General features: G+C 42.3%; 1 protein-coding gene across 5 annotated transcripts; it reads right to left on the bottom strand.

Moving 5' to 3' along the window:
• Window positions 1-4615: 4615 nt before the first annotated feature.
• On the bottom strand, window positions 4616-10299 carry GMNN (geminin DNA replication inhibitor). 5 transcript variants are annotated; one of them, XM_083824238.1, is made up of 7 exons: window positions 10222-10299; window positions 9620-9683; window positions 7742-7840; window positions 7260-7395; window positions 6461-6543; window positions 6272-6382; window positions 4616-5109 (listed from the first exon to the last, which is right to left on the bottom strand). In XM_083824238.1, the coding sequence occupies exons 2-7, from the start codon at window positions 9674-9676 to the stop codon at window positions 4918-4920; spliced, it is 678 nt and encodes a 225-aa protein (XP_083680364.1). In that variant the 5' UTR covers window positions 9677-9683; window positions 10222-10299; the 3' UTR covers window positions 4616-4917. The 5 variants fall into 5 exon arrangements, with proteins under 5 accessions (XP_083680364.1, XP_083680363.1, XP_083680362.1 ...); XM_083824237.1 differs by having other exon boundaries at window positions 10195-10280; XM_083824236.1 differs by having other exon boundaries at window positions 10161-10246.
• Window positions 10300-11172: the final 873 nt, after the last annotated feature.

The raw sequence follows: 11172 nt of genomic DNA, 5'->3' as shown, positions 1-11172 counted from the left end.
TGCAGCTGGTTGACTAACAAATTTAAAGGTCCCGGCCACCCCAGAAAAGTAGGTTAGGAAAGAGTTGCTGTACCAAAATGACTCAGCAGTGGTGGAGTCTGAAAAGCTTGCCAGGAAAAGTATACTCAGGAAAATGGGTTTGCCTGACATTTTTGTTGGTGGCTTATTCCTGCTATTTTGTCCTTCACGCTACGAACTACTGTGGTTTTCACGACCCCACCATGCCGCTGTCACCACTGAGTTCTGCCTGGTTCCTGCCTCTAGCTACAGCAGCAGCATAAGTCAGCCTGTCCAGCGTCTCACATTGCCATCCATAAGACTGCTCCTGTCACCAGGAGGAGAAAAGCTATCTAACATAGCTTTACCCTACACTGAGACCTGCCATATACTGATGATTGCTGACCTGAACCATGCAAAATTGAAAGTCAATAGGAATGCCAGCCTGTATATCTTATAAGACCCCTGATATATATCTTATATATCTTACGGACCCCTTGTATGTCTTGTATAACTTATGGACCCCTGATGTGCAATCCTACCTGATAGGATCCACAATCCCCCCTTCAAATAGCTCAGATGCCCCTGAGGGTACCACAGACGTATCATTGTACCCAAGGGATCAACCCTGAACACGACTGACCACATTTAATCACAGGGAGATGGTAGATCTACAAAGAAACAGTAAATAAAGTTGCCCGAGCCTCCTTATCATTTGCTGAACTACTGTTATTATATAAATGGAAAAAATACATTAACAGTACACAAGCATGTTCTGAATAAAAAGCTGGTAACAATGCAATTCAGTCGCAAAACAGAGCACTACTAGCACATGGGCTTGGCAGGTTTTCAAACCTGCTGCTCAAAATCTCAAACCCAGTTCTGAAACAATCTTCGATGGCCCTTAAGGAAAAGTAAATGAATATGCAGTGTACTTCCTTGCAAAAAATAAAAATAAAAATAAATAAAAATCAATGATCAGCTCAGTTATTTGTGCAAAGGCTGCAACACAGGACAACGCTGCAGGCTCTCAGGTAAGCAATACAATGCCAAACACCAAGAATTTCAGTTGCCCAGCCAAGCAGTTATTATGGGCTAATTCACTTCTCTGTGCATTGTCTTAAATACAATGGGCATTTACACTCTAATTGTTGTTTTTGCTAAACCTGTCTTCAATTAAAGTGTTCTTCCTCACACAAACCTCCCCCAGCCCCATGACTGCTTGCCTCTGCTAGTCCCTGCACAGCTGTTTCTTCTGGAAACATCTGACATCTGCAAACGTCCTGACTCCCAGCGCTTCAGTCTTACATACCTGAAATTCTATCCTCAGGACAAGCACATCTTTTTATGGAGGAGTGCCAGGACCCAGTAGATGCATCCCACATATGGGAGGCCTCAGATCCTTCAGGGAAAGACAAAAGTGTGGCCGTAGCCTGTACCATGAAAAGGAGTCAGCACACTGGTCAGGTTGCTGTACAAAAGCATTTACAACTCCTTGGAAAAATCACATTCTCCAGTTAGGTTCCAGAACTCAGACAACATTATTTGTAATTTAGCTGAATATGAAATTTCTTTGTTTTTTAGTGAAGTTGATTTTCAGCGGTTACACAGTTGTGTTTCAGTGTTACATGAGTTTCCCTACATATTTAACCAGAAATAAAAAGGTCGGAAGTTTGTAATGAAACTAATTATAAACCCATATATAATTTCTACAAACTTGATAAATCTTTCACACACGCATACAAAGTTTTTTTACTTACTACATAAGACAATTCTACTCCATGTTTAAAAAACCCTGAGGAATTTTCAAGTCAATAATTAAAACTCAACCGTTTTAGAACATTTTAAACAGCGATGAATGCAGCAGCACTAAGCTCCCGACAGTATTTTTATATACTAGTGTTTCTGATATAACAGGGAGATATTACTTGATCGAGGTCCAATGCGTCTGTGATGGATAAAGAACACATGTGGGTTCAATTCCTCTACCACCACTCATCTGACAGCTGGTCTTCTCCTGCAGCATGCTTTTTCAGGAGTTTACGCAGCAAACTTCTCTGATAATGAACTGAAGCTAGTAACACTGTAACTGCTTTGCTTTAGAGGCTTCCAGTGCAAGCATACTGCATTACTAACTGACCCGTGTACTTTTGAAATAAGATCTGCTACATTTCGGCCAAATGCTGCAATATATGCAGGATACATGAAGGACGTGCAAGATTTACTTTGCACACAGTCTATTTCAACAGAAGGAAAGGTAGTCAGGGGACTGTCTTGCCTTTCTTATTTAAATACAAAGAGTCAAGAAAGCTCACAATTTAAAACTAATAAACATTCTTCTTGACCATCTTAATGGAAATAAGAAACCAGAGCCAGACCAAGATGATGCATGCAAATTCTGGATTTATGTTCTGACAGCTCTTTGTTCTAGCAGTAACACCTGTACTGCAGGTGGAAAGGAAAAAAGCTGCAGAAGCTGCAAACGTTGCCTTGGTTGGATTGGTCTGACGGGCCAAAAAGTTACACAAGAGAGCTGTACAGCTTTCTACAGCTTTGAGAAAATGCGGAATGCTCCAGCTGTTGAAAAACAAAGCCACCTCTGAAGAATAGCTATAAGCTACAAATAATTTAAACTAAATTGCACTGCATTATAGGACTATTCCAACAAGTTAAGTTTTGTCTGTTTCTTCACTTACTACTACCGAAGAACTACTTTGGCATGAAAATCCTCCCCTATCTTAGAATCTAAGCAATAAAGTCACTTGAGTGTATTAACCATTTCTCTTGAACAGAAAATCAGGGTTATTCTACAAAAGAGTAACCTAGTATTTTTTATTTTAATTTTTATTAAACACAGCATTAGTGCAAGATAAAGGAAATACACTTGCCCCTGTTTCTGCACTGTGTTGGAAAGGATTATGTTTAGTCCTCCAGAGCACAATTGGAAGGTGTCATCTCCTTTTTACATTTCCAGGAAAACATGATGCTTTACCCTGTGTTTGCCAGATGCCAGATTAAATGGAAGCCAGAAAGCTTCCTATAATGGTTCTGACATTTCCACTGAAATCTGTTGTGAAACATCTATCAGGTGATACGCACATGGACTGAACAATATACAGAAGGAATCTACAGAAACCCGTCTGATAACTCCACAGGTGTTTATGCACACCCTGAAGCACCCATTTTGGCAGGGCCCAATAGAAATCCATAAACCACAATCCCTGATTATTTCTACCCTCTAAAAGTCATTTGACATTAAGCTCTATGCAAGGTATTGCAATAGCCACCATCTTTTAAAGCCTGTCCAGGGAAGACCCTGTTATTTACAGAACTGCTCAAAGTTCACCCAGGACTAGAAAACCTGCATTCAATTTATCCTCCCTTCCACCTCAGCACAAGCAACTGCAAGCAAGTTTTCTCCATATGGATACCAGATCAGAAGTTTAAAAGTGTGCCTTTTTTCCTTATGAACACTTCAAAACTTTTCATTGGTAAGCATATTGCCTCATGCCTTGGTAAATACTGCAACAATACTTTGAAAACAGACATTGAGTTTCCTTTCAGAACAGCTCTGAAGCGCAGGCTGCTTTGTGTCCATCGAGCTTTCAGCACAGCTGCTGAAAATCAGCATGAACATCCCACCTCATCTTTTCACAAAGGGACAAGAGGCCTTGCAGAGGGATCTTGATACCTTGGAGAGCTGGACAATCAGCAAGAGCGTGAAGTTCAAAGGCAACTGCTGGGTTCTGCACCTGGGGCAGAGGAATGCCAGGCACAGACTGGGAGCCTGAGAGCACGGCAGCAGAAGGGGACCTGGGGGTGCTGGTAACAGGGCTGGAAGGCATGGCCTGTGAGGAGAGGCTGAGGACACCTGGTCCATCTAGTTGGGAGAAAAAGGAAGCTCTGAGGCACCTCATCGCTCTCTGTGGCTTTCTACAAGTGGAAAGGGAGGTGCTGGTCTCTTCTCCCTGGGAACCAAGGACAGTACACATGGGAACAGCACAAAGCTGCACCAGGGGAGGTTCAGGCTGAACATCAGAATAAATTTCTTTACCATGAGGTTGGTCAAACATTGGAACAGGCTTCCTAGGGAGGTGGTTGATGCCCTATGCCTGGCAGTGTTCAAGAGAGGTTTGAATAATGCCCTCAGTAACATGCTTTCACTTTTGGTTAGGTCTGAAGCAGTCAGGCAGTTGGCCTCAATGGTAGCCGTAGGTCCCTTACAACTGAACTATTCTATAAATAAAAAAGCAAAAGTATTTCCAGAACACCAATACTTTCCACTTCAGCTCTCACACATCTTAGAAAAGGCTCCTTTAAAAGGCAGAGGTAGTGATTTATGGAGCCTGAAAAGCATAAATCTAATTAAACCTTAAGATCTTTGAGTCTTACTACCCATTCTTCAGATTTTTTGAAGTCTCACCAACAGCACAAGTTCCTTTTTTTTTTTTCCTCCTCCCTTTGGCTTTTCCTTTCTCCTATCCCCCCAAAACAATTCTGTTCTCCAGAATGCTGCCCAGGCACTCCCCCCAAATAGTCAGGAAACTTCCATCTACAGTAGCCACATCTGACTTCTGAACCTGGAACCAGCTATTTTCTCTGCTCAAAAAAGAGGCTGTTTTAGTAAGGCAAAGATTTATTTATCAGTTTTCACGTGTCATGTCAGACCAAATGATATTTACACAACAGTTCAAAATACACAGTATTTGGACTTTAAACAAGCAATTAACTGCAGCCTGTAACAAGCTTTACAAGCAGTATACAAATACTCACTGCTACATAATTCCAGTTAAAAACCACTATCTGCAATGCTCCCACAAGCTTCTATACCTGAAAAGTTTTAGTATATCCTTTCAAGGGGAAGTCTGCAGTTAAAAGAAGGCATATACACAAGCCTATTTAAGGTCATCACTCCAGCTGTCAGTAATTTGCTTCACTTGAAGTATTGTCTGATATACTCTTCCCTAACCCACATGATTCTTGCAATGGCCCTTCTTCAGAACTACTGTCTGCATCATCTCCTGGGTTAAATTCTTCATTTTCTTGTTTGGATTCCTCTAAAGCCAGACTTCTCAATGTCTTGAGATTGTCGGTTTCTTGCCCTGTTAACCTCTGGAAAAATGCAAAGGACAGAGAAAGTACCAAGTTCACACTGAGTAGTAGCCAGTGAAATACCACATAAAGGATTAAACAACCAAATTTATCTATAGCATTATATACTACAATCATTTTCCTAAACTTAAACTAACACATTCAATTCACTTTTTAACCAGAGATAAGTTACATTAAGTCTAGAATAACTAGAAGACACAGTAACTTCTAGCACTTGATTAACAAACTACAACAAGTTTTTAACCTACTCTGATCTTAAGGCTCAGCTCTGCTGCCTTCTTGAACTAAAGCCTTAGAAATGAACAGCTTACAGTTAATAAGTTAACTACTGAGGGACCACAGGTAGGACCCACTACGTTAGCACCTTAAGTCATTTAATTTCTGCCTAAGTTTCACTAACAGTCAGCACTGCCTGAAAACCAAGGTCAGGTGGAACAAAGCAGTGGAGTCTTAGTGCAATTTTTTTTAGTTCAGTCCTAACTGAAAGTTAACTTGATGAAGTTTACTTCTTTCTTAATCGAGTAGTTCACAATAATCTTTAACTTAATTACCACCTCCCCAGTCCAATCAAAGTTGAAATAATCTGCGAGGCACTTAGCCTCTTATCCCAGTTGAGAGCTCAATCTGTACAAAAACAACCTCAGTTATCATTTTCCAGGTTCCATGGCTATGTATTTTTCAGTTTCAGGAGCTGTTACAGACAATTTCTGTTTCCACAGAATCAGTGACAAGGATACCTGTCCACAGGGAACTCTGAAGTATAGCAGCTGTGTAGTTTCATCTATACCTTCGGAAGTTAACCTACTTTAGGTCTGCAATTTAAAGTGCAAAATAAATATGTATTTTTTCCTAAACTATTTACTAGCTAATGGAATCAGCCTTAGCTAGATTTTGCACTGAGACACAGTTGTCTTCCAAAACTTTGCTCAAAGTGCAGAAATGTGCTCTCCTGGCCAGTAAAAGCTTAAGTTTATATTAAAAGCTCTGTACAAAAACTCAGTGTGAGTTATCAGTTTTCTTACAAGAACTTTTTTTTTTTATCCATTATGCGTTTGGAGGGAACAGAATTTCTTTAAATAAACTTTTTAGACCAGTCATTATTTGTTAAAATATCCTTGTTGATTTCTCACATCTTTTGCTCTACAACACTGCCTTTAAGTACCTCAATCATGCTGGTCATATAATGCACATGTTCAGCCAGTGACATTAGTTCTTCGTTCTCTTCCTTTAGGCGGGCAATTTCACCATCTTTTTGTTCAATTTCTTTGTGCAACTGTGTTCAAGAAACAAGATGTTAAAACAGAAGGACAATAGCCAGTGGTACCAAAGTTCCTTATCTTTCACTAGCTACCTTTTCATTTTCTTGAAGAACCTCATACAGAGCCTTCCTCCTTTCTTCAGCCACTTCCTTCCAGTATTGAGATGAAGGACTTTCTGAAGTAAGAAGATACAGTAAGTCCATGCCTAGGACTGAACTCCGGAGATCATCTTAAGCAACCTAACCCGTATACAAGTGTTCTTTATACTGCAAGAATAAGAATTCCGTGTAGTGTTTTTCCACAGGATTTGTTGTAAATTTACAATTAGAAACATGAGTTTACAGAAGACAAAAATCCCACACTGTATTAATGGCTATACAGGCTGAGTCTTCTAGAAACTGCTTCAGGCATGACAGCATGCTGTGTTAAGACGGATGGTCACGTTTACAACTCCCAGCCTTAACTTGTACTTTATGGAAGACAGAAGTCTTATTCCCAAGTCACCGTCCACACTGAACTTCAGTCTCCCATTAAACTAAAGATATTTTATACCGGTCCTGAGAAACTAGGGAGTTTCTGCAGCAGCATACTACATCAAGACAGACTTTCATTTTAACTTACTCATCTGAAAGCTTGTAGATAAGCTAAAATAATGAACTACTGGACTTCTCAGCACTGCACACAATGAGTTTACGGTAACTGGTATCTGGAACTACTGAACAGCAGACAGATATACTTTATTCACCATACTACAGAGGAAATACCCACTAAGTGTAACATAAAAACACAAAATGCTTATCTAGCTGACAAAGAAACCATGCTTCAAGTTAGAATGCTATGCTCCCATCAGGACGTTAAGTGGAACAAAATATTTCAAGAATTACCACATACTTTTAATGAGATCTACAGCTTGAATGGCATCATCTATATTCTCATTTTCTTGCTCTTTGTCCACAGGCACCTCAGCTTTACAAGTTGAGGAAGTCAACTTGTTATTCCAGAGTTTCCTTTTGACTGAAGATTTCTTCTGCGTAAGACACACAGGTTTAACTTCTGAGCAGTTTAAAAAAACAGAACTTATTTTAAGTCAGCTTGCCCATAACAACAAGCAAGTCTACCAGCTCCAGTTTCTTTACTAGTTCAAGCTTACAGACAACATCCTTAATAAACATGCTTAACACAAGAAGAGTGTCGAACATTTTTCCTGAAGTACTCCAAGGTAACTAGTTTTTAATATTATTACCAAAATAGTAAGCCTCGGTGGCTAGTAAGCCACTAGTTAGTGGATTCTATGCTTTTTCCATTAAAGTTCAAAAGCATTTCACTACAAGTAGAAATAACTACACAACTACAAGTGATCTTCTAACGCATACCTCTTTACTTCTGCCAACCAGGCAACCTTTTGCTGAAGGCTGAATCATTTTAAGAGTCTGTCTTGGGGCAGCACTGCATGCAGCGTCTGTGAAGTATTTCTGAAAAGACAAACCTTGCTTCAGAGGGCTGCCACACTTTTCTACATAAACAGAAACTCACAAGTTTATCATGCGTCCACTGCTATAACCCATGGCTCATCTCTTCCAGAAAAGATGATACTTAAGCCTATTTCAAGGCTTGTGCAAAAAAGGGATCTAATCATTTACAGCAGAGATGATCTTAATCATATGAAGTTATGCTCAGTCTCTACCCTTAGCCTTCATAAGGGAACCTGAAGAAGTCATAGCAGAAATATTATGACTAGATTTCAAGGCCATTTAAAATGCAGAGGCACGCATACAATATAGCTGAAGCTCCCACAGGTGTACTTGACAACAGCAGCATCAGTCTCTGAGGGGACACAGACAGAAGTGGCTGCTACTGCAAGTTTACTTAGCAAAGGCATTCACATTACTTTAAGCCATACCCATTTTTATTACCTATGAACACACCCTCAAGTGGCGCTCATTTAAATAGACATGTTGCTTCAATTATCCACCAAACTGGAGTTAAGGGCTTCCTTGCTTGGATCCAGACAGGCCATTGTTTTGTATAAACAGTATGTTTATCACCTTTCTTGTCATGCATAAATACCTATTTCCTGCATTAAAGATTTCTGATTGGGTTGGTTACATGGCCACCATGGGATAGCAAACAATGGCAGACAACCAAGCAAAAACAGCCAGAATACAATGCCACACCAGCGTGAGAAAGTTACTGATTCACACTGTACTTCGTATGACAAGAGATCACCTTTCCCACGGTAGTTTCTGCCACCAATTACCCTGCTGTTGAACTGCAGGACAAACACTAACTACTGTGGGAACAGGAATCACGCCGTGTGTCAGACACTGCTTGCTGCTATTGAGGATTAGAGTTAAGTATACTCCGCCAAAGAACTATTGACCAATACCTGAGTTAACCCATGGCACATAAGTATTTATGTGAAATTACAAGAAGCCTGACCTATCAAATGGCTGCTGTCATTAATACCATAAATTCTCATTACAGTCTCTCTACCCTCATGATAGAGGCTATTAGACTATTTTATATTGCATTGGTACAATTCCAATTAGGGTCTACATTTAGCCACAAAATAGTCTTGTACCAAGAGTAAGTGAATTATAAACTTGGGTAACTTCTAATCAGTTATCTCTTAAAAATGAAAGTTAGTGGAAACATCAATTCCAAGACAACTATAGTTCTTTAAGCTGGCTTGGAAAGAAACCTACTTACATACTTCAATTAAAAGCATGCTCAGGTCAAGATGGATTTAATTCTAAAAGTTCCTCCCAATAAAGGGTAAAGGTTATAAAGCTTACTTTGCAGAGTCCTAGCAGCTAGACTGATTCGGTACTTGAAATACAACAGGTAGCTGGCATCTAAAAGTCACATGGACAGATAGCAAGCTACCTCAATGTCAAATTAAAACAGCTTGTTGAGCATTTAAAAAAGTAGCCACGAACACATATGCCCGAGCAGGACACAGCGTTCCCAAGCCACACTTCACACCAGGACATTACCCAAGCCAACAGGAGGTAAATCAGGTGGGAACACACTGCAACAGATTCCTCTGCATTCAGATACAAAGCTCGTGTCAGACTGACAGGCCACTTCCCAGACACTGGCCTGTACAGTGCCTGAACAGGGCAAGCAGTATGTTCTGGGCAACCTTGATGAATTTCATCTTTATGCGGGCAGCCCTGACAAATTTCAGCATGTATTTTCTATTCTTTATCTGCCTCTGTACCTCAGTTGCAACACGTCAGAGCTTATACCTGCAAAGATCCCGATGACTTCTCCGCGTTCAACTTTTGTTTCATTTTGGAATTCATAGGATCACTACAGAGGAAAAAAAAATAAATAAGCAGATATAGAGATGAGCACGTTTGGCTGCAACTGTGCTTCAGAAACACCGGAGTACCGCAACACCACCTCAGAAACAGCGTAATACCGCAACATCGCCTCATAGCCCCTTACCACAGCACTGAAACCCCGCACAGCTCACACGGTTACCGAGCCCCGGCGGCCCACAGCCGGCTGAGGAGGGCACTTGGGAGCGGGACCCCCCCCCATGCCGCTGCCCGCCCACCCTGCCCCTCAGGGAGCCGCACACCCAAAATGGCGGGAGCGCGGCGCCCCCCCCCCCCACTCCATGGCCCCGCCCCCCGCCGCCGCGCAGCCAATGGGGAGCCGAGCCCGCAGCCCGCCAAGCCCCGAACGCCGCAACGCTGCCGCCCGCCCGCGGCCCGTCCCTAACGGCCCCAGTGCAAGCGCGGCGCGTGCCCAACGGCTGCAGCCCCGCGCGCGCCCCCTCACCCGCCCGGCGCCCTCTCCCCGCCAGCAGCAATACCCGCGCGCTCCCGGCAGCGGGCCGCACCCTATAAAGCGGCGCGGCTGCGGCACCGCGGGTTCCCGCCTCCCCTCCCGTCACGTGACCCCGAGCCAATCGCAGGCCGCGCTGGCCCCCCCTTTTCCCCGCCTCGCCGGCGGAGCCACGCCCCTCCCGCCGGCGGCGCCGGGGCCCCTGTGGTGGCGGGGTGGGTGTGCCGTGAGGGAACCGCTGCCGCCCGCCTGAGGCGTTTTATTTATCCTAATGTTATCTTCTGCTGACTTGCCAGTAAGCATCCGCAGAGTGAAGGTCACACTCCTCGCAATCAAGGTCTCACCGCTAGCCTTGGAAAGCTGTCAATGTTTTTTCCAGGCAGTATTATGAAGTTATTAGACATTATTATAATTACAGGCTGAAGTATTAATTTAGCATACCACCGTCAGTCTTCGGTTTGGAAATAAACTGTATGACACGAGGATGTCTTGAGAGTCGTGGTCTGACAAAAAAATATAAAAAATGAATTAAGAAATCTGTAAACAAGTACAAGGAAATAAAGCTGATCTCTCTTGCATAAACTTGCTCAGTCTCCCGGTGACCCATTTAAACTCTAATTGTCCACAACATCCTCTGGCAAAGTGGTTCCAGAGCTCAAACAGCCACTGTCTGAAGAGCCCCCGCCTTTTTTTGTTCTTTTGAGCCCGGTTCCCATAGCTTCACTTGATGTCCCCAGGCCTTGAACTGGAAATGATAACAAACAACCAGCCCTCATCTACCTTCTCCTTTCACAGATCCCCTTCCAGTTCTTTCTCCGAGGTCTGCTCCATCATTCCTGTTCCATCTTTCTGCTCTTCTGGGAGCTACATGACATTTTTTAACCTTTGCCTTTTTAACCACTGCAGAACATTGGTCTGATATTTTTGTGGAAATGTCTGTCATAACTCTGAGATCTTATTCTGTAATTATGTTCACTTCAAAGCATGTTATCCAACAAGTAAAATT

The sequence above is a fragment of the Anser anser genome (assembly GCF_964211835.1).
Source record: "Anser anser genome assembly, chromosome: 2".
Classification (NCBI taxonomy): domain Eukaryota; kingdom Metazoa; phylum Chordata; class Aves; order Anseriformes; family Anatidae; genus Anser; species Anser anser.
This window is presented reverse-complemented; position numbering and strand designations above follow the sequence as displayed.